This window comes from Orcinus orca, chromosome 14 (genome assembly GCF_937001465.1).
Source record: "Orcinus orca chromosome 14, mOrcOrc1.1, whole genome shotgun sequence".
In the NCBI taxonomy this organism is placed as follows: Eukaryota; Metazoa; Chordata; class Mammalia; order Artiodactyla; family Delphinidae; genus Orcinus; species Orcinus orca.
In genome coordinates this window covers 62,693,479-62,719,888 of record NC_064572.1, presented here as the reverse complement: position 1 = coordinate 62,719,888, position 26,410 = coordinate 62,693,479, and the positions used below count along the sequence as shown (strand labels likewise).

Sequence of the window (26,410 nt, the reverse complement as noted above, 5' to 3'; positions counted from 1 at the left end):
TATTTCTGCTCTAATTTTTATTATTTCCTGCCATCTGCTAACCTTGGGCTTAGTTTGTTCTTTTTCTAGTTCCTTGAGGTGTAATGTTAGTTCCTTGAGGTTTATTTGAGGTTATTTTTTCTTGATATAGGCATTTACAGCTGTAAACGTCCCTCTTAGAACTGCTTTTGCTATATCCACAAGTTTTGGTATGTTGTGTTTCCATTTTCATTTGTTTCATTTGATTTTCCTTTTGATCTCTTTTTGTCCATTTGTTGTTCAAGAGTATGTTATTTAATTTCCATGTTTTTGTGAATTTCCAATTTTTCTCCTATTACTGGATTCTAGTTTCATGCCATTGTGCTTAGAAAAGATACTTGATATAATTTCTATCTTCTTGAATTTATTCAGACTTGTAGCCTAATACATGATCTATCTTGGAGAATGTTCCATGTGCACTTGGGAAGAATGTGTTTTCTAAAGCCAGATTTCCTAGCATGCATACAAGGCCCCTATTTTATTCCTTTTTTCAATTTCATTCCCTGTTACTCTGACACTTAACACTGTATTGAGCTACCTTAAATTCGAATGGATGAGTTTTTTTCCCATAAACTTTCTACTTTACAACAGACTTAGATTTGCTGGAAAGTTGCAAAGATAACACTGAATTCCATATACCTCAATTTAGAAAAAATATAACACAGAATTCTATGGATGAGTTTTCATATCTTAACTGAGGTTTCCTCTTCCTGAAATTATCACCTGCCCATGCTTGATAAACTTCTATTCTTCTTCAAGATTCCGTCTTGACCTCTACTACTAGGCTGGGCTGTATTACCTCCAGAGCAGAAAAAATATCAATGTGACAGCAGTACAGAGGCATCAATATTTTAAGGCAGTTAACTTGATTTTTCCCAAAAAAGCATTGTAGAAGTTGTGAGGAAAATCAGAACTTTGTTGTTCTTCCTTAAACTTATTTTAAGTTTTAGTTAATTTTGAATTGCTTGGCTGCATTTCGTGAGTCTCCCATGCCCCTCAGTTGTCAGGAACTCTTCCATTTCCTTAAACACTGTTGTCTCCAACCAATAAGGCCTGAATTCTCCAAAAAACTCAATGTCATGAAAAACAAAAGGTAGGTGGGCCATCGTAGATTAAAAGAGACTAGAGGGACTTCCCCGGTTGTGCAGTGATTAAGACTCCGTGCTTCCACTTGCAGGGGGCGCGGGTTCCATACCTGGTAGGGGAACTAAGATCCCAGGTGCCCTTGGTGTGGCCAAAAAAATGAAATAAAATAAAATCGTGTATTACAAATTTCCCATGTACTCTTTTTTTTTTTTAAATATTTATTTATTTGGTCTGTCTTGCCCACGAGAGTTACATCATTAGGTTGGGGCCAACACCGTACAGAGAGTTTTCTAGCAATTCAATAATTTCAACTGCCCCCAAGTAAAAAATTACAATCGGAATGTTTTTCGTCCTTTGTCCCTTCTTCTCCACGCTCCTGGTTTCTTGATTCCTGCTCGAGGCAAAACCACCTGAGAGAGGCATCTGTCCCTCGGCGCTCTCCGTAGGTAACTGAGATTTCATTGGCTGGGAGCGCTGACGTCTTATCGTAGTGCGGCCGCCTTTTCCGGAGGAGCGTGGGTTCGTTTTCCGTATTTTCGGTGGTCGTCCCAATCCGGGGTATAAGGGCAGATGGCTGAGAAACCGCTGCGCCTGTGAGTGATCCTGAGTATGAAGCGCGCGCGCACGCGTGTGTGTGTGTGAGAGAGAGTGACCCTGAGTCTGAAGCATGTGTGTGTGTGACCCTGAGCCTGAAGCGGGTTGTGTGTGTGTGTGTGTGCGCGCGCGCGCGCTGGAGGGGGTTTTCTAAAGACAGAAAGGCGGGGGCGGAAGCCCGGCGGCTGCTGGTGAGCTTCGATCGCGTCTTTGCCTGGCCACTGCCGGCCTCTTTCCTGGCCGTTTTCGCTTCTGAAGAGGGGGACTCTTGGCGACACTCGCTGAGAGAGGAGGAAGCTCCTAGCGTCAGGCCTTCTCCATGTTAGGCCGTCTTGGTCTCTGACATCATTTCCCCTTCGTTTCTCCTCGCAGTATATTTACTAGCCAAAAATTGTAGGCATGGGGCCCATTGATGGGCTCTGGGCAGTGGTCGACAGGAGAGAGAGACAGGGCCTTTGCCCTGGCGCGCTTTTTGAGGAGATGGTGAAGAGAGGACTTCCATTCATTCATTCATTCAACAGTATTGACTGAACAATTGCAGTGTGCCGGGCACTGTGTTAGACGTTGCACAGATGGAGTTCCTGCCCTAATGGATCTTACAGTTTAGGGAAACGTATATTAATCAAATAATCCAGATAAATGTTGAATTACGGTCCTGATAAATGTCAGGAGGAAAAGGTTCACGGTTCTGGGAGGGTGTATAGGGTATTTGGATTAATGTGAGGAATCAAGGTAGTGAGGATTGAGCCTTGATTAATAGTTTTGTCTTTATCCTAAAAAAGTTACTGGATCACTGGAATGTTTAAGAACGCCTTGGCATGATCAAATTTTCATTTTGGAAAGCGATTCTGGTTGCAACGTGAAGAAAAAATTATAGCCAAAGTAGAAAACAGCTAGGATTAGATAGCGTAAAGGCAGAGGAGAAGTGCGGGGGTTCAAGGTTTATTAAGGAGAGGACATCAACAGGGTTTGGAGGTGGTTTGGTTATGAGTGAGAAGGTGTCAGCATTGTCCTGGTCCTAGATTTCTTTCTTCAGTGGGGTAGGAAACACTGGAAGAGGGCCCAGATGAGGAGATGATGAACTTTGAGGTGTCTTATGATGTACAAACTGGACAATGGCTCTCCCCAAAACAGAGATAATTCCATGTGACAACTGCTATGAGAGAGGAAATGCAGGATCCTGTGGGAGCACCAGGATTTGGTGACTGATAGGGGCTGGAGGGCTTCCTAGAAGAGGTGGTGCTCAGAAGATAAGTGAAAGTGGTAATAATTTATTACAGAAATTGCTCTGAGGAGCTGTATGGATTTCTGATGTTTTGAGAAGAGGACTTTCTGAGCGGTCAGGTAAGGCTTTAGAGATGTGATAGACCTTGAAGGATGGGAAAATTTTAGACTCAAGATGGGTAGTGTGGGACTGTTGGGAGAAATAACTACCCCAAGGGAATGGCAGAGACAGAGAGTGATCAGATCGACAGTAGGGAAGGTTTCTGTTATGGAAACTTGGAGAAAGCATTGGGAAGAGAGATCAGGAACTTGTGGAAAGCTGTGGTTCCTCAGGCAGTGGAGTTGTCTTAATGTTTTTGAGGAAAGAACATTAAACTGCTGGCTTTACGTAGGGTGGACAGGAAGAAGGGAGAGTATTAGAGGAAATGTAAGTATATCCTCTGCGTTGTATCCAATACCAGATTCACCGTATTTCTCTCTGATTCTGCCTCTGCATAAACTACAGGACTCTCAGTTGCTCAACCTTGTAATTATCCTCCGTTCCTACTTCTCCACTCCAATTTGTGTTCAAGTCTTCAGAATTCTAAATTTCTCGTCTGTTTCTCTCCTCCCCATCTTCATTTGACATTGCCCTCTTTGCTGGTATTTTTGCTTATAGTCACTTGTTCCTCCAGACCATCTTTCAGTCTGTTACTAAAATGATCTTTCTAAAACAGATATGATCGTTTCACTACTCGCATTTTCACTACCTTGAAAATGTTCAGTGGTATGGACAGTAAAGAACACCAGAAAGACATACTGACAAAACAAGAACTATAATATTTCAAGATGAGTTAAAAGACATTAAGAAAATGATATGAGAAGTGGAAAAACCATGTAAATCAAAAGTATAAAAACTCAGAAATGAGATTATAGAACAAGTTACCTCAAAACTTAGGGTCAGTCTGCCTTACAAACCTCAGGTCTTGTCAGTTTCTATCTCCCTACCCCATAACACTTTACACATACCTCCTATTATTGCCCTTGTTCATATAAATTTATAACTATCAGCGTATCTCCCCTTCCCTGATTGTGTACTCTTTGAGGCTTGAACTGAGTCTCTCTCTTCTTTATACTCCTAACGTGTCCTTAGCATAGTACTTGGCATACTGCACTTAGCAAGCATGTCGTAGATGTCCTGAGTGTGTTTGTTGAATGGATGAATGAAGCCCTGTGCTAAGATAGTGATAGTGGAAACGAAAAGGACAGGATGACTTTGAAAGATATTTGCAAAAAGGAATTGAGGAGACGATGACTGGATGGGGGATTTTTGGGTCTTGGTAACCAAGTTGGCAGTAGACTCAGCCACAAAACTTGGCAAGTGAGAATAAGCTGGTTCAATTTTGGAGGAAATGATAAGCTAAATTTTAGATATGGTGAAGTTATTGGTGAGACCTTTAGGTGGAGCTGCCCAGTGGTCATTAATAGTTCACATGCAGTGAACCTCTCAGGTAACCTCAGAGACTGGATCACATATCTCCCTAATCCAGGAAGACTAGGGTATACCAAACCTGGCAGGCTTATTTGTGTGTCCTGCATTGCCTTAACATTTATGTCTTGTTTGCAGCTTGGCATGTGGAGATGTTGAAGGAAAGTTTGATGTTTTATTCAATAGAGTTCGAACAATTCAGAAGAAAAGTGGAAACTTTGATGTAAGATGTTTCTTTTTACTGCATTTAATTTGACTGTTGTAATCAAACATAGTAAAATAAAGTTGGGGCTCCTTTATACATTTCTCAGTCAAACACATACTCTCCTTTTTTGTTAGACTGAGTTCCTTTTTTTTTCTTATGTATACAAATTTATTTATTTATTCTTGGCTACATTGGGTCTTCCTTGCTGCACACAGGCTTCCTCTAGTTGTGGTGAGCGGGGGCTACTCTTTTCTGCGGTGCACGGGCTTCTCATTGCCGTGGCCGCTGTTGTTGCGGAGCATGGGCTCTAGGTGCGCGGGCTTCAGTAGTTGTGGCACGTGGGCTCAGTAGTTGTGGCTTGTGGGCTCTAGAGCACGGGCTCAGTAGTTGTGGTGCATGGGCTTAGTTGCTCCGCAGCATGTGGGATCTTCCGACCAGGGCTCAAACCCGTGTCCCCTGCATTGGCAGGCAGATTCTTAACCACTGCTCCACCAGGGAAGTCTGAATTCCTTTTCTGAGCATGGGAATTTAGTAGCTGAAAAGTGGTGTGGGAAGGGAGATGTGTTTACTGTAGACCCTTCTATACTTTTTTGAATTTGAATTTTGTTACTTTATTACTGTACGCAAAACTGAAAACAGACTAGCAGAACCTCCCTAAGTGCTTCTGACCCTGGGTTTGGGAAGCACAGATCTATTTCATGGGTATATGGTATGAGTGAACTCATAGCATATGTGCAAATGCTTCACAGACTAAAGAGTCCTATGTAATTGTTATGTGTTGTTGCCAGCTAGACTGTAAATTTTTAGAGTACAGAAGAGTATTCTGGATATGGGGATAATTTGTTCATTGGGTTAAAGGTTGAGTAAGACAACAAGCAGGAAATGTGTCCTTTATGCCCTGTATCTCTCAGGGTATCTAATATTGTTTTGTATTTTGCAGAGAGATTTTTTAAGGTTGATGTCTCCATTTTTCCCTGACCCTCTTGTCTCTTTCCCCAGCTTGTATTTGACATCCAGGGAGCCAAAATTTAGGAATTCATAGAATCAGTAACTACTACAATTGTTGTAAAAAAATTATGTTTAGAAATTCTGTAAATTGATTAAGGAAATTCTGTAAATCGATTAAGGAAAAAACTGAGATCATTAAATAGGATAATTAGCTCAATAACGTTATTATCAATTAATTATGTACTATTTGATATTATTTAAAAATCTCATATATCTGTTTAAAAAACTCATTTTAGCTGCTGTTGTGTGTAGGAAATTTCTTTGGCTCCACTCCAGATGCTGAATGGGAGGAATATAAAACTGGCATCAAGAAAGGTACAGAACTTTTTTTTTTTTTTTTTTTTTTTTTGCGGTACGCGGGCCTCTCACTGTTGTGGCCTCTCCCGTTATGGAGCACAAGCTCCGGAGACTCAGGCTCAGTGGCCATGGCTCACAGGCCCAGCTGCTCCACAGCATGTGGGATCTTCCCAGACCGGGGCACGAACCCGTGTCCCCTGCATTGGCAGGCGGACTCTCAACCACTGCGCCAGCAGGGAAGCCCCAGAACTTATTTTTAACATATGATTTCTAATAAAGTTTCAAGGCTACATGGTTCTTGCCTAGTTGTTTTTCACACATTAGTGATTGAAGAGTTTGCCTTTGATTTCTGCATTGACCTGGGAAGAATGCCTATATATCTAAATGTTCACATTTTGAATTTGGTTGGATTTAGTTCCAGAAAAAGAATTCTCTTCTCAGTAGGAAGGAATTGAATAATGCAACCATATGTGTTCTTTTTTTCCCCTAGTTTCAGTGTTTTTTATTAAGCTCTTTGGGGTCTGTGTTTTCCTAACTATACATTGACCATCCTCTCTAAGATGTTACTTCATCAGCCTAGTGATACCATTTAATAGTCAAGCCACAAGGTTGGTTGTAGGATATCCTATGTGGTGACCGTGTTCCATGTATAGGATTGCAGACTCTTTTTGGCCATGCCATGTGGCTTGTGGGATCTTAGTTCCTGGACCAGGGATCAAACCCGTGCCAGGGAATTCCCTAGAATTGCAGACTCTTTACTTTTGCTACAAGTGTTTTTCCTATGAGGATACAGTTCTCAGGTTCCAAAGCAGATCTGCTAATAGCTGGTGTCATGTCTGTTTCTCTCACTAGCTCCTATTCAGACATACGTGCTGGGTGCCAATAACCAGGAAACAGTAAAATATTTCCAAGATGTTGATGGGTGTGAATTAGCTGAAAACATTACTTATCTGGGTAAGTTGATATCTTGTGTGTTTGTAATGAACATAATGTGTCCCAGGAATTAGCCTCCAAGGAAATTTGTGGCTGGATTCATCTGCCATTACTGCCTGAGAGAACGGGGATCAGGGTTTTTTTTCCTAAAGTCAGTGTCTATACCTTTAAGACTATGTCATTTTTCCTATGTTGTCTCCCACCTCTCCCCAATCTCCTTGTACTTTCACAACCCAATATATACTCTTTCAGCCAACTAGAGGAATAAAATATTTGACTACAGTGTTTGAAGTACGTCAGGTATAAATTGTGTTAAAAAAAATTCTATGTATGTGGTCTCACCATATAACATTGCTAGATGTACACAGCTTATTTGTTAATTGGACTCCTAATTTACTATAGCTCTAGGTTTCACTGAGGTTTTGAAAAACTCAAGTTTTTAGTGCTGATACTTGGGTTTTTCACTGCTTTTGTCCTTTTTCTGATTCCAGGTCCACTCTTCAATTCCAGGTTAAAATTGTTCCTCCACAACCCCCTGAAACTCTTAGTGGTTCTTTCAATGTCTGGCTGTTGTAAAAAGCACTGTCAAATTTTGCTTTTCTTCTCCACTTGCTCCCCTCCCCCCACCACTACTGCTTCTTGGATCATTCAACTCACTTTTATCTAAAATGGCTCAACTGGTCTTCACATTTCCTCTCTCTTGGTCTCTCATTTCTTTAGAAAGCTTCTACATTTCCTTTGCTATAAGTGCTCTTTTTTTTTAGCACTTTTTTAGTTTTTTTTTTAGTTTTTTTATTAGTATGTGTGTTCCTTTTTTACTTTATTATTCTTTGTTAGTCAATATGTGTGTTCCTTTATTAGTTAGTATGTGTGTTCTTTTATGAGTTAGTATGTGGAAAGAACCATTTGAGAAGAAGAGACTCAGTAGATGAAAGGGAAGTGAAAATTGATGGAACCAGGGTTCTGGTGGCAGCAAGAAGGAAACGGAATCAAGGGCACAAGCTATGAATAAATTTAGATGATGGCAGAGTCTCTTAATTTTTCCCAAGTAATTGCTTTTTCCAAATGTTTTCCTTCATTTGGAAGCTTCTGCCTTCATGAAGAGTATATTTATTCTAGACTATAGCTTACTCACAGCTGCAATTATTTTTTTTTCTTCTCAGTGCCTCTCCCTGTATCCAGGTGTCTAGATTTCTTTTAGTCCCTTTGGAGTCTCTAGAAGGCAGAAAGCCTTTTTCTTAATCAGTGCTTCCTAGGTTTTTTCATTTGCAAGGCACCTGGGGCAATCAGACTGTGGGCTCCAGCAGCCTTCACATAAGGACTGCTCTTACTTACTGAACAGGAATACTGTTGTAGCCATCCAACATTGAGCCCTAGGAGCTGGAAGTGGGGCATGGGGAAAGAGATTCATCACCAGAGTGACATTTCATTCAGCAGTTTGACTAAAACTTGTCCATTTTTCTTTGAACCCAGGTCGTAAAGGTGTCTTCACTGGAAGCTCGGGGCTGCAGATTGTGTACCTCAGTGGGACAGAGTCCTTAAATGAACCTGTCCCAGGTTACAGTTTTAGTCCCAAGGATGTGATTTCCCTGAGAACAACGCTGTGGTCAACATCCCAGTTTAAGGGTGTTGATATCTTGCTCACATCCCCATGGCCCAAGTATGTGGGGAACTTTGGGAATTCTTCTGTGAGTAGTATTTGTTCAGTTGGAATTTCTAAAAGCAAATTGCAGTGGCTTAATTTGAGCTTTTTTGCTCTTTATGTGACTATTTCAGCTCTTAGTTCCTTTCAGTACAAATCTTTTATGAATTTTTCAGGTTACTTAAAGCCTTATTGGCTGACCAAAGCAAAAGTTGATCTTAATGAAAGCATGATTCACTGAAGAGAGAATGCTGAAGTCTTACTTATAAATGAATTTTTTAAAAAAATTATATTCTCTGCTTCAAGTACCCTTTCTCAAGCTTCTTAAGAAGTTTTGAGGGGTCACTAATTTTCAGTGAAGAGATTTATAGCTAGTGGCAGCTCTGTAGTTTTATTTCCCCCTTTCCATTCCAGATTATATCTTTTTGGCTATCAACATATTTTAAAAGGTGGAATCATCATGGGATTGAGGATAGTGATCTAAAAGTTGGGAAACAATATATTGAAAACTTAGTACTTTTCTAATGGGAAAGCTTTAATGTTGGAACGTATTGGAGCGTGCCATGGCGTTCGATCTAAATATTTTTGTAGGAAGAGGGTGTACACCAGGTTGGTGAGTGACAGCTATCATGGGGAGCTACCTTGGTGGAAATCAGCCTAAGGAAGACCTTGAAAGTTTGTATGTGAGCGCAGAAAGCATCAGCTGAACTTCAGTGAAGGAAAATGTAAGAATGCATTTAGGGACAAATATCAACTCCTAGATGTAGAGTTATCAGATATGATCCAGAAAAGGGCCTTGTAGACCACTCTGCCAACTTCAACATAATGTGTCCATGACTAAAAAGGCCAACAAAATACCAGGCATTGTCAGAATTTTGAAGGGAGAAGGGACAACACTTTCTTCCCCTTCCACAAACCTATGGTTATTCTGCCACTAGTATACAAGAGGCAGTGCTGGTTGTAGCGTAGAGAAGATACAGCAGAACTAGGGAAGATCCAGAGAAAGACTACTAAAGTGGTGATGAGAGAAAGACACGTGATACTCTATAAGGAAGAATGAACAGCAGTGCTAAAAAAGTTTACAATTTTTGATTAAAGTAGATTTTGATGAAAGTTTATAAGTAATCATACAAGGTATTTATAGGGGAGAAAACAGTATATCTCACTAGTCCCTAAGGTACTGTAACTAACCTCAAGGCCAGTTCCCTGCCCTTCAGCAGACACCTGAAGGAGGCAAGCATAAGACAAAAGGAAGGTTTTGCTTTACTTAGTGGAAAATTAACTCTGGTAATTTCTTTATTTCCAGTTAATACCTTCTCTTAGAATGAAGTTCATAAATAATGTTATGGATGAGAGAGCACATAATTTATTGTTAATGGAAGCTCTGGGAACAAACCTAACTTTTGACAGACTTTGTATTACAAACTGTGACAAGGGCACGGTTGTGCCCTTCCACAAGCCACACCTTCCTTGACTGAAGCAAAATAAAGGATTGTATGCTTATGTGATGAAGTCCTTGAATGTTCTACGGCAAATATTCTATGGATCCTAGGGGCCCTGAAAGCTAGCTTTTAATTTTGATCTTCTGCAATGACTATGACTGTCTGCATTGTCAGAACTACAGGAGCACAATGAAGCAACTTATAGACGTACTACTGTCTGTGGGCTCCAGAGAGAGTGCTTACTTTCCAAAAAAAGATTGTAATAAACCTTGTTTTGGGTATTAGTATGGAGGAGTTACCTTCTCCCTTAACCTCTGGCTTCCAACAACTGTTCCTATTTCTGCATTTGTAATAGCCCAGTTCCCCTTATGTGTTGAGATTTCTCTGATGCCATAAGTATGGAATTCATGACGCAAATCCTGCTGCCCACATTGTAGCCACATAAATATTCCAAAGACATTTCAAAGTGTCTTGTTATATCTCTGCATTTCATGATAACTCTTAGGTCTGTTATGATGACTAAGTTTCTATTTACTAGGGAGAAGTGGATACCAAAAAATGTGGCTCTGATTTGATCTCCAGTCTTGCCACAGGCTTGAAACCAAGATATCATTTTGCTGCATTGGAAAAGGCTTATTATGAGAGGCTTCCATATCGGTGAGTAGCATTTCATTCTTTTTGTTTTTTTGAAGAATTTGCCTGGATTTTCTGTGTAAACTTCTCATGTTCATTTCAGCCATATAATATCTTGGTTTCTTTTAGTTACTCAGGCATGAAATGAGTGACTTTCAAATCATTCCAATTCTCTGAGTTTGGTTTCCTAATTTGAAATACAAGGGATTGGATGATACTGTATCATCCAATGTATCATTTAAAGCCCCTTAAAGGTTTGAGGGTCTGACATAACAATGCTGTTTAACTATCATAGCTTGATGTACAGTAAGTCCTGTTTTGATCAGGTTAAACGGTTACTCCTTGTATAGTCTTTTTTTTTTTTTTTTTTTTTTTTTGCGGTACGCGGCCTGTCACTGTTGTGGCCTCTCCCATTGCGGAGCACAGGTTCCGGATGCGCAGGCTCAGCGGCCATGGCTCACGGGCCCAGCCGCTCCGCGGCATGTGGGATCTTCCCGGACCAGGGCACGAACCCGTGTCCCCTGCATCAGCAGGCGGACTCTCAGCCACTGCGCCACCAGGGAAGCCCCCTTGTATAGTCTTAAACTCAGGATAATCACCTAAGAAGTATTTCAATTTAGGAATCAAGAACTTGTATCAATTTTTTCTCTCTCTCTCTTTTTTCAGTATAGCTTGGAGATGGAGTTTTTAAAGGATGTATTACAGAGAAAATAAAACCAGTGTTTTATAAGTAATAGAGCTAAGTAAAGTTAACTCTGAAAGATCTTCACTTTAAAGGCATGGGTAATCCCTAAAATGATTTATAAAAACCTTTTTTTTTTAATATACAAAAGAATATATGTGTTGTTGAAAGTTCAAAAAATATAGGTGAGCAAAAAGAAGAATATAACCTGCCCTTTCCCTATAATCCCACAGCCTAAGATATAACCATAGGTACTATGGATTTTTCTTTTATATCTCCATATATGCATTCCAGAAAAACCTCTTGTTCTCTGAAACCATGCACTAAAAACAGAAAGGTTATAGGAATAAGCCACTCAAAACTTTTAAGGATCCAAATATACATTTCTCTGAAGAACATAAACCAGTGGCCAATAGGCACATGAAAAGATGCTCACGCATCATTAGCCATTAGGGTAATCCAAATCAAAACCAATGAGATACCACTTCTCACCCCACTAGGATGGCTATAATCAAAAAGACAAATAATAAGTGCTGATGAGGATGTGGAGCAGTTGAAGCCCTCATACGTTGCTGTGGGAATGTAAAATGGTACAGCTGCTTTGCAAAAATACTTGGCATTTGCCTACCATATGACCCAGCAATTCCACTCCTATTCCAAGTGAAATGTAAACATAGGTTCACAAAAAACTTGTACACAAATGATCATAACAGCATTATTCATAATCGCCAAAATGAGGAAATGACCTAAATATCCATCACCTGATGAATGGGTAAATAAACGGTGGTATATCCATATGATGGAATGTTATTCAGTAAGTAAAAGGAATGGAGTACTGATAAAAGCTACATGTGTGAACCTTGAAAAGATTATTCTAAATAAAAGAAGCCAAACACAAAATACCACATATTACATGATTCCATTTATCTGTAGTATCCAGAATAGGCAAATCCATAGAGATAAAAAGTAGATTAGCAGTTGCCAGGGGCTAGTTGGAGGGAAATGGGGAGTGACTGTTAATAGATACAGGGTTTCCTTTTTTAGATGATGAAAATGTTCTAAAATTAGATAGTGGTAGTGGCTTAGTATATGTCAATATGCTAAAAACTGGTGAATTGTATGGTATTTGAGTTAGATCTTAATAAAGCTGTTAAAAAAAAACCAGCAAAAAACCCTGTACAACTTTTTTTTTTTTTACATCTTTATTGGAGTATAATTGCTTTACAATGGTGTGTTAGTTTCTGCTTTATAACAAAGTGAATCAGTTATACATATACATATGTTCCCATATCTCTTCCCTGTACAACTTTTTAACCAGGGCTGTAACAAAAACCCATAACTATCATAATAAAAATACTGGCATTTTTTTTCTAGGGAACATAGACACTCATGTATTTTTATATTTTTCCTAGGAGAATGAAATCATGCTATGTATTACCATTTGAAGCATTACCATTCCACTTAAAACTCATTTCTCTTTGTTTTTCATTATTATAGTTTTTTATTACATAAAAGAAGAGAGAATAGTGTAATGATCCCTCCTGAACCCATAACCTACTTCAGCAGTTATCAACATTTTGCCAATTTTCCGACTCTTTTAAAGCCAAATTTAGAGTTTTTTGTGCTTTTCAAATACGTGACCTCATTTTTTTCCTAAGAGCAGCCCCGGGAAGTAGGTATGATTATTCTACTAGATGGACAGGTAACATCTGAGATGTTACTGGTGGTGATGTAGTGATAGACTTAGGACCTGTGCTTTTTTCATGGCCCCATGGAGTCTACATATTTCATAATTGCAGATCAAAAGTAAAGTTTGTTGGTGGGAATTCCCTGGCAGTCCAGTGGTTAGGAGTCGGCGCTTTCACTGCTGGGTTCAATCCATGGTCAGGGAACTACGATCCCGCAAGCCTCGAGGTGCAGCCAGAAAAAAAAAAAAAAAAGGTAAAGTTTGTTGGTAACCTATTATCTTTCCAATATGTTATAGAAACCACATCATTCTGCAGGAAAATGCACAGCACGCCACCAGGTTCATAGCTCTGGCAAATGTTGGAAATCCAGAAAAGAAAAAGGTAAATTTTGAGTATTTGGTGTTTGGTTAATATTTATTGTCTGCCTGATAAATGTTCCTCTTGCCAAGTTTAGCATTCAGATCTTCTCTTCTCCCCAACTGCGATGTCCCAGTACTTCAGTGACTTTACACTTTATAATAATATGGTAATGAAAGGTCAGGTTTCCTTGGGTCCTTTGTAGGAGATTTTAGAGAAGGGTTTGGGAAAATAGGCCCAGTGGAACAAAGGCAAAATTTCAAATGAATGATGTCTTTCTTCCCACATCCATGTGGTCGTCTCTATGGGTATTTTTCATGAGTTTGACCTCAGATGGTACTCTTGTTTTGCTTCTTTTAGCAACTTCATTTAGCAGAAATAATAAAACCTTCCCAAGGATTTACCTAAGCCCTCGTTGGCTTTGGGAATCTTAGTGATACCTTGAATCCTCCTTTATACTGGAAAACAGTGCAGGTGAATGAAAGAGGGTATACCAGAAAAGTATATTGTTCTCACTTCCCTGAGAGCACTTCTGATTCTGTAGGGCCAAAAGCAGGATATTGTGGATTGGAATAGCTAAAGATCAGAACAGTCAGTCACGTGGGAAAATATATAAATTATCTGAAGATTATCCTACTATAATATGCCGTAAACAATGTACATGCAAAAGATAAATATTTTGTTTTTTTCCGTAATATCTTAAACTTTTAGGCCCAATGCATTCTTAGCAAGTTTAGATTTGTAATTTTTTTAACTTCCTTCCCTCCCTCCCTCCCTTCCTTCCTTTCTTCCTTTTTTTAAACTGCCCTTTCAAGACCGAGCATCACTCACAGTATTTTTAGTCTATTGCTTTACTTTCAGGGACATGTTAGCCTTAACCCTAAGCAATGCATACTTCACTCAAAGAATATGCACATTTTAAAATTTGGAAAGTATTAGTAAATTCATTTCAAAATTTTGTTCCAGTTTACACCCCTACCAGCAGTGTATGAGTCTGTTTTCTCAATGGGTAGTGTCAAATTTTTATTAACATTTTTTGCCATTATGATATAAGAAGGTTGTGTATCATTGTTAATTAGTTGTATTTCCCTGATCAGTAGTGAGGTTAAGCATCTATTCATATCTCACGTAGTTTTCAGTATCTGTGCCATTAGTCCATGGTTTTAGATATTTATGTGAGTATTTATTTCTTTGCTACTAATCCCTAAGAAAATCTATCAGTATATACAGCAGAAATTGTATAAAATCAGAGGGAAACACTAAGTTGTCCAATTCAGTTTTCATTAGGAAAAAAGAAGGGCAGTGCAGTGACTATGGACAAAGTGCACAAAGATAAAGGACCCAGAGACAGAAGCAGTTTGTCTTCAAGGGTTATGGAGCAAGTCCCTCTGGGCCTTGCAGTGATAGTTGTTTTGTGTAAGGGCTGGGCTTTGATTAGTTGCTTGTTACTTCATCAGCCCTTGGTTTGCCCCTGCAGGGATCACTAAAACGGCATTGCTGTGGGTTCTCTGAACCACAGATGGGCTGGTTGCTGCTCTTTAGTCTTACTCAGTTTCTGAAGCTTTGTGTGAAATGTTATAATAAAATAGGTTGGTTACATTTGCACAAACAGTATTTCCCTTAATATTATGTTGTTCTTCTCCCAAAGTATCTTTATGCATTCAGTATTGTTCCTATGAAACTAATGGATGTAGCAGAACTGGTAAAACAGCCTCCAGATGTCACTGAAAACCCTTACAGAAAGTTTGTGAAGCAAGCATCCATAGGAAAGCAGATTCCTGCCCCTGAGGTATGTTCTGACTGAGAGGTGGCATTTTCTGGGCAGGATTGCCCATTACAGGTGTCCTTTTCCTGGTTATAGTTTAATTCATAAGGCAAGTTTAATCCCTCGAATCTAAATCTTTTTCCTTTGGGAAATCATGCTGGTGATTAGAAAGCCTTAGTAGATTTCCAGTAAGCTCAATGTGTTTTTTGTTTTGTTTTTGTTTGTTTTTTTAATTATATTTTGGGGTTAACAGTTTCATATTTTTAGTCTTTCATTGTCTAAACTTGGTTCATATGTTGGGGTTACACATGTAGAGTCTTTCCTTGTCTAAAGTTAATTCTCTGTTCTTAACTCTTCAGGCAAAGATCCCAACTGCTTGGTAGCAATGTAATTTGTGATTTTATAATGAGTGGTATAGGTGAATAAGATTTACTCTGAAGAAATTTCTTAATAGCAGACTTTTCTGAAATTCGTTTTCCCTTCACTAAAGCAAGGAATGTCAAGTTTCCTTACTAGTATGCATTGTCTACTTTCTCAGACTTTTTTTCTTATCTTTTTAATTAAAACTCAGAATTGTTTGATCTGTGAAATTGTAAGACTGCACCATGGCCCTACTGAGAGAGAAAGGGAAAGGAATGTGGGTGGGTTCATGCTATTCTGTTTTAGGCAAGAGTTGCTGTATAACTTGCATTTTAATTCACTTTTCCAAAGGGATAAATTTGGTGGTAGCTTGGATAAGTGTTGAGAGGTATGACTGAGAGTCCAGGCATCAGGATTGGGAAAATATTTTTCTTCTCTAGAATAGGCAGAAAGGGCAGGGAGGAAAGACATGACATGGCAGGAACATTCCCTTGTATGTGGATGGTTGGCTACTTGTCTAAAGGTTAGTTTAATAACATTTACTCTTCTACCTTTGGCTGTTCCAGGAAGATTCAGCCTGTCAGTTTTTCTTTGATTTAAATGAAAAGCAGGGAAGGAAGCGTTCATCTACAGGCAGAGATAGCAAGTCTTCTCCTCACCCAAAGCAGCCTCGCAAACTTCGTAAGTACCTTGGTTCCAGAGGTTTCTTATGTGAGCAAAAACTGTTATTTTGGGTCTTGTTTGGGAAGCAGCATTGCTAAGAGAGCCTCTTTTGGCAGAAGAAGATTGTATATTGAATCATTAGGACCAATAAGAAAAATAAAAGAATGCAAAGGTGGCCTGACTTTGAGGCTGTCTGAGGCTATTCCTGTCAGAACTATGGAAAAAGCTCCTTTCCATCATGTCTGTAAACGTAAGGTTAAGAGCCTACAAAACCAGTTTGGGTTTATAAAATAATAGAATAATCAAACTGGTAGAAAAGACTTACAGCTATTACATTGAGATCCTCTTTCTCCACCCCCTTGTTTCAAAGATGAAGAGGCTGACTTCGGGAGGGTACACGTACTCCCAGGGTCATGTGGATAGCTGGTGGCATGACTAGAACTAGAATTAGGGCTCCAGACACCCAGTTGAGCGTTCTCTCATTGCAGTTAGTTGCCAGTTACATGCTACTTTAGTCAATATATGGTTATCACATGGATCACCTACCTGTGGATTGGTTACAAATTCAGAACTTTTAATAGAGGTTTAGTTTCATTGATAATGGTAATGGGGGCAGGGGTCATAGTGGGAGCACAGCAGACACAGTCCGTTGTGGCAGTACTGTGTACATATCAGTGTTTGCAGGTTGCAAAGATCAGACAAGGCTGAATTCTATAGGGTGGTTATGTGCTGGAGTGCTTGGACCATGGTAACATTTGTCTTTCTTCCACATGAAGCTCAGCCTCCAGGACCCTGCTGGTTTTGCCTTGCCAGCCCTGAAGTGGAAAAGCATTTGGTGGTCAGCATTGGCACACATGTGAGTTACTTCCATGAACCTTTTACAGAGGAGACACCTGTTTGTTTTCTGTTAACTTTATTGAGTCATAATTTACATATCATAAAATTTACCTAGTTTAAGTGTGCAATTCAGTGATTTTTAGTTAACTCACTGATTGTACAGCCATCACATAATAGTTTTAGAACATGTTCATCACTCCAATAAGATTCCTCATGCCCATTTACAGTTAGTCTCCATACCCACCCACAGCCCCAGGCAACCACTAGTCTCTTTTTTTTTTTTTTTTTTTGTGGTATGCGGGCCTCTCACTGTTGTGGCCTCTCCTGTTGCGGAGCACAGGCTCCGGACGCGCAGGCTCAGTGGCCATGGCTCATGGGCCCAGCCACTCCGTGGCATGTGGGATCCTCCCGGACCGGGGCACGAACCTGTGTCCCCTGCATCGGTAGGCGGACTCTCAACCACTGCACCACCAGGGTAGCCCAACCCCTAGTCTTTTTTGTCTTCATTCCTGTCTGGGCATTTCATATAAATGGAATCGTACAGTGTCTTTGTGTCTGGCTTCTTTTACTTAGCATAATGTTCTTGATGCTCATTCATGTTGTAGCATGTGTCAGTTTTCTATTCCTTCTGGTCAAATAGTATTCCGTTGTATGGATAGACTACATTTTGTCTATTTATTCGTCAGTTGATGGACATTTGAGTTGTTTCCACTTTATGGCTATTAATGAACATTTGCATACATGTCTTTGTGTGAACGTATGTTTTCATTTCTCTTGGATAGACACCTAAGGAGTGGAATTGCTTGTAATTTTATGTTTAACTTTTTTTTTGCGGTACGCGGGCCTCTCACTGTTGTGGCCCCTCCCACTGCGGAGCACAGGCTCTGGATGCACAGGCTCAGCGGCCATGGCTCACGGGCCCAGCCGCTCTGTGGCATGTGGGATCTTCCCGGACTGGGGCACGAACCTGTGTCCCCTGCATCGGCAGGCGGACTCTCAACCACTGCGCCATCAGGGAAGCCCTATGTTTAACTTTTTAAGATACTGCCAAACTATTTTTCAAAATGGCTGTACCATCTTGTTTTCCCTCCAGCAATGTATGAGGGTTTCTGTTTTTCCACATCCTTTGCCAACATTTGTTATTTTCTATCTTTTTGACTAGAGCAACTATAGCAATTCTCCTGTGGTTTAGTAGAGCCAGTTTCACAAGATTGCTCCTTCTCTCCCTCCTCTCTGACAAATAGATATGGCTCTCCTAGGGTGATGTTTTTATGTAATTCTTGAACTTTATATGTTTTTATTTCATACTACTTGGGGGTGATGAGTTGCTTTTTTGAATTACTATTTAAAACAAGGATTTTCTTTTCTTTTTTATTTTTAATTAATTTATTTTTGGCTGTGTTGGGTCTTCATTGCTGCACACGGGCTTTCTCTAGTTGAGGTGAGCAGGGGCTACTCTTCGTTGCGGTACGCGGGCTTCTCACTGCGGTGGCTTCTCTTGTTGCGGAGCACGGGCTCTAGGCGCGCGGGCTCAGTAGTTGTGGCTCACGGGCTCTAGAGCACAGGCTCAGTAGTTGTGGCACACGGGCTTAGTTGTTCCATGGCACGTGGGATCTTCCCGGACCAGGGCTCGAACCCGTGTCTATTGCATGGGCAGGCGGATTCTTAACCACTGTGCCACCAGGGAAGTACAAACACAAGGATTTTCTTTGTCCCAAAAAGGGAGTCTTCTGTTGCCTTTACACTCATATTTGGCTAAAAATGTTGACATTTTTTTATATCTTCAGATTTAAAAACTTGAGTTTATTAATTTTTATTTGTGATAATTATGCAATGTTGGGAACTGACTTACACTGATTATATAAAAGACTAAAGTGATAAATTCTCAGTTTTGCCTAGTAGTAGAGGATATAGCTTCCTAATGACGGGAATACCCACATCCACATTCCTGGTATGGGTATCTGGGAACCCAAGATAATAATTACAAGATTGCTTGGTAAGCACTGAATCAGACTATGAGAACTGGATGATTTTGAGAAGGATTTTATTCAGGCTGTGGAAAGTTCTGATGAACTATGTGTGTCTCACAGTAAAGTCATCCTATTTCAGATTTCCCCAGATACTTTTCCTTGGGCAGGGCTTGATTAGGTATTAAATAATATTAGTTTTTGACCCTCATTCCTCTGGGATTCATATAGACCATTATTCTTCTTTTTCATTCATTTAGAATGAAAGAAGCTTAATTTTCAGGGTTAACATTTGCACCCTAGTCTCCCATGACTAGAATTGGCTATTTCCCAAGGCTCCTGAGGAAAATATTTACAAATCATTTCTTAGTGTGTGATGCTTCTGCGGACAGATACTTTCATCCATTTTTCACTGATTTATTCTAATTTTGTTTCCTGGGGATGACCTTTTCCTCAGCTTGTCCTGACAGTGAGGGCCCTCTTCTGTGGGCTCCTGTAGACTGACTAGAATCTGTGTCATCTTACACACGAAGTCATATCCCTCTCCTGCCATTATTGTTTGACTGAAGAGTCCCAGTCATTTACATTTAATTTTTATGTCTTGCATATTGGCACACTCCTGTCGGTAGGGGGAGCATGAATGGGGTCAAGGCCTGTGACACAGCTGGGCCATAGAGCCTGTGGATGAACTCTTCAGTGGGAAGAGAAGCAAACTTGAAAAACTCTTCTTTTTATAGGAATACCTTTTTGGATTAACTCTCTTGGATCTTGGTTTCCTCCTTGGATTAGTGCATGCTATCCTTCTCTCCCATATGGTATGGTATGGGAGAAGGCTTCAGACTGCCTTCTGTTTCGGAAACAATAGGTTCAGAATGCCATGCAGGGCACAAGAGATTTGGAATGGGTGACTTAGCTCCGTGCTGCTCTGGGCCTCCAGGAGAGATGGCCTTTCCTTTCCATTTATTGTACCTTTCTATTGCCTAGGGTATCTGGCTTAGGGTATGAGCCTAGGGGATAATCAGGAAACCTGTTTGCTTCTCATCTTGACCTAAAGCTAGAGGGGCAAAAAGTATCTCAGATTTTGATTGTGGCCCAACCCAGCACCCCAAGTAGGAGGTCACATGATGATTTTAGCCTAGAGCCTACCTAGTAATCAAGTTTACACTTACCTGTGCTGTCCTTTGTTGTTAGAAACCTCTTGGGAACCTCTGGTGACCTGTGGGTGTCTGGCACAGGGCTTGGAGTCCCCTCTGTAGCCACTCCTCTTGATCTCCTTTCATTACTTTTTTCCCCTGGCTTTTTCTCTGTCTTTGCCATGCCTTCCTCAAGGAATATACATAGAAGTATGCTAATGGCCCATGGCTATAAATTGGTAAAAGCAGGTGCGGGCTGCTAAGAGTCCAGAATAACTATTACAAAATCCATGCATTTGTCTATGGGAGAAATATTCATTCAGGTCTTACTTACACATTTGAGATAAAATTAGAGATAATTCAAGTATAGAACAGATTACAAGTTGAGAGTTTGAAAAGAAGGGAAGAGATCAGCCAAGTGTGAAACTATTCACAAGAACTAGAAGGTACTGCCTTGGGGGGTGCTATTTAGTCTAGACTAGAAACTTCAGTAGCTTCAGTGCACATCACAGTATAAAAACTGCTGTTTATGGCGGTGACCCACTGACATAAAGGAAAGGCTAGAAAATTCAGGCTTCTAGAGTAACCTTTTAAAACAAACACAATCAAACTGGTTATTAAAAATTTTTTTTTAATGTTTTAGCACATATGAGGTTTTGATGAACTTTAGTCATCTGGGATATTAACTCTATAGATGTGTTCAGTCCTCTGTGCCAAGGAGATCGAGGATGATCACGCTTTAGTTTGTTTCTGATACTTATCCTGTCATTCTATTGGGCTTTCTCAGTGTAGATGAAAAATAAATGACTCCTTCCTTCAGCCTTAACTTTGAACCCACCACACTAAAAGTATACTTTGGATTGTTTTTCTAAAGCTCCAGTACCTTCATTTGCCTGCGTTGATATTCACTGGCCCTTTCTCTACTCACTCAGTGTCTTCCCTTCAAAGAATGTCTGAGTGGTAGAGCAGTCTTGCATGTTTAGGTTTTGACAGAAATATTTTTAGTTGCTGTTTAGCTGCCGGCAGCCATTGTTGGGAACTACAGTTTTTTTGGATGTACCTGAGTTTGAGGTTTCTTCTTCTTCCTTCCCTGTTAGGTTATGTTTGCTTTCATTTTGTAGAGGTTAGTCAGCAGCTTAAGGCTGTAGGGACACTGGATGCTAATCACGTCATCTTTGCCTTTTTCATGAGCCTAAGAGGTGTATTTAGGGGGTGAGGTTGGGTGTCACTGTAAGGAAAGTGGTTCATTTGAAGTCAGAAGTGGTATCTTTCTTTGGCTGGGGGTGATAATAAACTGAAAAATTGCTTTCAAGTTCAGAGCCTGGGAGGAAAAACCAACTGTCTGTTCCAGTCTCCTTCAGCTCTGGTGTGTTTGTAGCCAAAAGCCGGTCTGCGTGCTGCTCATTGGCTCCCAGTTCATTTGATAGTTGCATAGAAATTTGTTGCATCTGGGAACTCCCTGGCGGTCCAGTGGTTAGGACTCCACACTTTCACTGGCGAGGGTGCGGGTTCAATCCCTGGTCAGGGAACTAAGATCCCACAAGCCGTGCAGCCAGAAAAAAAGAAATTTGTTGCATCTAATCTCATTCTTCAGCAGGTGCTTGACAACATTGTTGTTATAACCTCTAAAATTAGATTTTTTTAAGAGGAGAATTTCTACTGAGAGCCTCTTGAGCACTTTTCCCACACCCTTGGGCTCACGCTCTGTAGAGGCTTTTCTCCCTGAAGAATCATACATGCAGTATTGATGTCTCACTTCTGTGTGCTTCCTCTTCAGTGCTATCTTGCCCTGGCCAAAGGAGGCTTATCTGATGACCATGTCCTCATCCTGCCCATTGGACACTACCAGTCAGTGGTGGAGCTTTCAGCAGAGGTGGTGGAAGAGGTTGAGCAGTATAAGGCTACATTGAGGCGCTTCTTTAAGAGTCAAGGCAAACGATGTATTCTATTTGAGAGAAATTATAAGAGCCATCACCTCCAGCTACAGGTAGGTGGTCTCTGCCCAAGAACTTGGAAGGGCTGCATGGGGACCTGGATATTGATAAATATTTAAATAATGTTAATTTTTTTGAAGTATAGTTGATTTACAATATTGTGTTAGTTTCAGGCATATGGCAAAGTGATTCAGTTTTACATATATATATATATATATATTTTTTTTTTTTTTTAAGATTATTTTCCATTATAGGTTACTACAAGATATTGAATATAATTCCCTGTGCTATATAGTAAATCCTTGTTGTTTTTCTATTTTATGTATAGTAGTTTGTATCTGTTAATTTCATACTCCTAATTTATCCTTCCTCCCCTCCCTTTCCCCTTTGGTAACCATAAGTTTGTTTTCTATGTCTGTGAGTCTGTTTCTGTTTAGTATATAGAGTCATTTGTATTTTTTTTTCAGATTCTACATATCAGTGATGTCATATAATATTTGTCTTTCTTTGTCTGACTTCACTAAGTGTGATATTCTCTAGGTTCATCTATCTGTGTTGTTGTAAATGGCAATAGTTCATTATTTTTTATAGCTGAGTAATATTCCATTGTATATATATATATATATATAAAAAACATATCTTCTTAAGCCAGTCATCTGTTGATGGGCACTTGGGTTGTTGTGTAAATTGGTGCAGCTGCTATGGAAAACAGTATGGAGGTTCCTCAAAAATCTAAAAATAGAGCTATCTATGATCCAGCACTCCCTCTGCTGGACATATAACCAGTAAAGATGAAAACTCTAATTCGAAAAGATACATGTGTGCCAGTGTTCATAGCAGCACTATTTGCAATAGCCAAGACATGGATACAACCCAAGTGCCCATCAACAAATAATGTTAATTTTAATACTTAATTTTAATTAATATTTAAGTATTTGATTCTAATATAAGGTTAGGTATTTAAATAGTTGATATCATATTTAAAATATTTAATATGAATTTTCATATAATATTTAAATAATATTCATTTAAAAGGTTAAAGAGTTTCTAGTGATAAGTCCAGAGGTTTTACAGGGATTCACAGGGTAGTGCATGGCAGTACAAGTGAATAGCATAGATAGTAAGTGCCTTGTTGAGAAAAGGAATGGGTAGTCGAGGAAGGTTCCAAGAAAGGTGTGGGCCTTGATAGATAGAGTTTGGAAGAGAGTGGGTATTTTGTGTGAAGCTCAGCATGAGTAGCAGCTCAGAGGTAGGAAATAGTCTCAGATCCTGCCTGGGGCTAGCAGCTCAGAAATTCAGAGACTTATGGATAATTTGATTGTCGTTGTGGTGGTTTTCTTTCTGGCACATTTGTTAAGTTTTCAAATGGGCCTGACTCTGCCACATATATTATATAGGAGCTGGCAAAGGCTTAATGACAAAGAGATCTCTTTCTAGCCTTTCCCACATCAGAGATGGGCTCCCACATGTGGCAGACAAGCTCATAAGTTTAAGTCCTTACAGACAGGCTGACATAGACCTGTCTGGCCTGAGGAGAATCTCTGCTGAGGGGTGTTTCTCCACCCCTGTGATGGATTTGCTACGTCTCAGGGACTGCGGGAGGCATGAGCTCTCTGAGACCTGCATGAAGAATTTCTCCTGCTCCTCCCCCCCGCCCCAGGTCATTCCTGTGCCCCTCAGCCGCTGCGCTACTGATGACATTAAAGATGCCTTCATTACTCAGGCACAGGAGCAACAAATAGAGCTGTTGGAAATCCCAGAGCACTCAGACATCAAGCAGGTAAAACAGGAGGGGAAGGTCATATTCCAGGAGAAGTAAAGACCTGGTTTCTGACATGTTGAGCCTGAGGTACTCAAAGGTGTTTAAAAAATGTTAAATGGGCAGGTGACAATTTGGTACTAGAGCATGGGGTATTGATTAGACTAGAGATGAAGATGGTATTACATCAGTGCCTTAATGCTTTCCTGGGAAGAGCAAGAAATTAGAAATTTCCTAAGGCAGGAACTTAAGAAGGTAGGTGCTACTGGGAGGATCTTTGTAATATCTGCCAGTTTGGCTTTTTAAACTCTAGTTCCACTAAGTGGCTTGGGATTTATACCTGCTCACATCCTTTTTCTTGTGCTTCTAAGCTGAATTCTTTGCCAAATTAAAGTTTTAAAGAGATGGGCTGGGATTTTTGACTTTTAAAGCACTATTGCATGTCCTCATATGACTCTGTTTACTTTAGATTGCACAGCCAGGAGCAGCATATTTTTATGTTGAACTTGACACAGGAGAGAAACTTTTCCACAGAATTAAAAAGAATTTTCCTTTGCAGTTTGGAAGGTTTGTACATTTTTCTTATTTTAAATGTATTTTCACTAGACCTACTCTGAACGAAGTAGTGGGCTGCATGGCCAGTTGAGTAAAAAGCCAAACAAGGAACAGTCCTTGCCCCAAGGAACCAGTAGTCTTAGGGCAAGTCAGATGTTTACATATATGACAGTAATGCAATGCAGAGTGCGAAAAGCACGAGTAAGGAGGGGACGGTGCCAAGGCTCTCGCGAGTGCAGGGCCCACCATGTGTCCAGGGGCCACGATTAGGGATATATTTGACCCCACAGCCATCCAGGATGAACTGCTTTTCTGCCACCATGTTTTCAGATTCATTTAAACTTAGTTAAAATAAAGCACCACTTCTTGGAGACATGGATCTTCTGGCAGCCAGGGAACTTGAACTTCGCCCTGTGGAGGGCCTCAATCACATGTTTCTTGTTCTGCAGGAACAGTTGTGGATGGACATTATGACTTGGCCAATGTGGACCCTGGCCACTGTGCCCTGGGGCTTTCTCAAGGCACCGTGCATACCTGTCTGGAGCCTAGATCAGGGACAGCATGCCAGTCATGAATGTCCACTGGAAAGGGCTGTCTCCAGGGTCCCTTAGGGCAACCCATAGAGGCAACAGGCTGCATACACTACGAAGAAGGCTGCTGTTTGCAGTCATTGCACACTGGGGCCCCATGGGGAAAAGAGCACAGTCAGCTTAATTGGCTGCAAAGGAGTTATTTCTAATATATCAAAATAAGTAAAAGTATAAAGCAGTGGCATTTAGAAGGTAGCTTGTGTATGTGGTGGTTTTGTTGACATTGAGCCTGTGCTGTTGTGCCTACGTAGGCCTGAGTGCACTAGAAAGAGAGGCAGAAAGTCAGAGTGGGATATGATACTAGGTGCCTGACTTTTCACCTCAGCACAGTAATGGCCCGAGATGACAGAACTAGAGTTTAAGGCAGGATGTAATTACAGCTAGTTTGGTGCTTTGATTATGTTGTCTCCATACATCAGAAAACCCTTATTTTGCATTTCATAGGCAAGGAAATCAAGGCACAGTGATGAAGTAATCTGTTCAAGTCACAGATAGCAAGTGGCAGAGCTAGGAATGGAATCCAGTCCCTGATATTTCTGATATCAGGGGCTGCCCTCTTTCTACTGTGCCATGTTGCTTCTCTAGGTACCAGTAATGTAGTTCCAAGTTGTTCAGAGAAGTAAATGGAATTTGAGGGGCTAGAAGAGCTAAGACCTGAGCGGGTCACTTATAACAGGCATGACTTTGATAGATAGAATGGCAGAGATGGCTCTCAGGGCAGAGAAAATGGTATGATTTAAGTCAGAGAAATTTGCATACCTTCTTTGGGTGATGCTGAGTGGAGCTCTCTGGCTGGAGAGGAATCGAAGGAAGAGTGGGTTTTGGACTGATACTGTCCGTTTTGACCTCTTTGTGCTTTTTCGGCAGGGAGGTCCTGGCTAGTGAAGCTATCCTTAATATTCCTGACAAGTCTGACTGGAGGCAGTGTCAGATCAGCAAGGAAGAGGAGGAGACCCTGGCTCGTCACTTCCGGAAAGACTTTGAGCCCTTTGACTTCACTCTGGATGACTGAGCAAAGGGAAAAGCAGTTTATGAACTTCACAGGATGTAATGGCAGCCTGTTTTTTGAGAAACAACAGTCTCCCACGGGGACTGTTTCCCTGCCTCTTTTTTGTGTATTCCCATGGAAGCTGCCTGCAGCAAGAGGCCTAAGATTGAATATTTTTTAGAAAAAGTCACATTCTAGGATGAAGATCTTATGTTAAAAGCATGTCTGTCATCAAACTCCAAGTACAGTTGTTTTTATTAACATTTTCAAAAATATTTAAACTATCATATAAAATCCAAATGCTTTTTCATGGTTGGGAAGTGTCTTGCGTTCATGTTACCTATAACCATTGAAATGAAGTAGTGTGTGTATATAGTAGGAGGGGCCAGGGCTTTAGGCCCAGGTGTTATCCCAGGATCTCACAGGTGGCTTCTCACTGAACAACCCAGGATGGAGAAGGCCTTTGCCATTTTTCTCTTATAGCAGTCATCTTACTGATATAGAAGAGCTCATTCAGTCCTTCAGCAAATACTTAACTCCTATGTGCCAGGCATTTTTCAGGCTCCAGGAGTATAGCCATGT

The 26,410-nt window shown here is 40.4% G+C and overlaps 1 protein-coding gene and 2 non-coding genes across 4 annotated transcripts; 2 read left to right on the top strand and 1 right to left on the bottom strand.

The window, feature by feature from the left end:
- Positions 1 to 1,566: 1,566 nt before the first annotated feature.
- On the top strand, positions 1,567 to 26,143 carry CWF19L1 (CWF19 like cell cycle control factor 1). 2 transcript variants are annotated; one of them, XM_004268453.4, is made up of 14 exons: positions 1,567 to 1,697; positions 4,529 to 4,613; positions 5,840 to 5,918; positions 6,753 to 6,854; positions 8,307 to 8,521; positions 10,456 to 10,574; positions 13,217 to 13,301; positions 14,926 to 15,066; positions 15,969 to 16,083; positions 16,842 to 16,921; positions 21,780 to 21,989; positions 23,597 to 23,716; positions 24,165 to 24,262; positions 25,708 to 26,143. In XM_004268453.4, the coding sequence occupies exons 1-14, from the start codon at positions 1,675 to 1,677 to the stop codon at positions 25,850 to 25,852; spliced, it is 1,617 nt and encodes a 538-aa protein (XP_004268501.1). In that variant the 5' UTR covers positions 1,567 to 1,674; the 3' UTR covers positions 25,853 to 26,143. The 2 variants fall into 2 exon arrangements, with proteins under 2 accessions (XP_004268501.1, XP_033281682.1); XM_033425791.2 differs by lacking the exons at positions 1,567 to 1,697; positions 4,529 to 4,613; positions 5,840 to 5,918; positions 6,753 to 6,854 and having other exon boundaries at positions 8,355 to 8,493.
- On the top strand, positions 23,259 to 23,406 carry LOC117200892 (small nucleolar RNA SNORA12). The gene has a single exon (XR_004482670.1). It is a non-coding gene; the product is annotated as a small nucleolar RNA SNORA12 (small nucleolar RNA).
- Positions 24,840 to 24,974, bottom strand: LOC117200890 (small nucleolar RNA SNORA70). Its single transcript, XR_004482668.1, has one exon. It is a non-coding gene; the product is annotated as a small nucleolar RNA SNORA70 (small nucleolar RNA).
- Positions 26,144 to 26,410: the final 267 nt, after the last annotated feature.

Coding starts and splice junctions, on each gene's coding strand:
- CWF19L1 (XM_004268453.4), top strand. CDS start 1,675: ATGGCTGAGAAACCGCTGCGCCT. Junction 16,084..16,841: donor AAAGCAGCCTCGCAAACTTC/GTAAGTACCTTG, acceptor TTCCACATGAAG/CTCAGCCTCCAGGACCCTGC. Junction 24,263..25,707: donor TTTCCTTTGCAGTTTGGAAG/GTTTGTACATTT, acceptor CTTTTTCGGCAG/GGAGGTCCTGGCTAGTGAAG.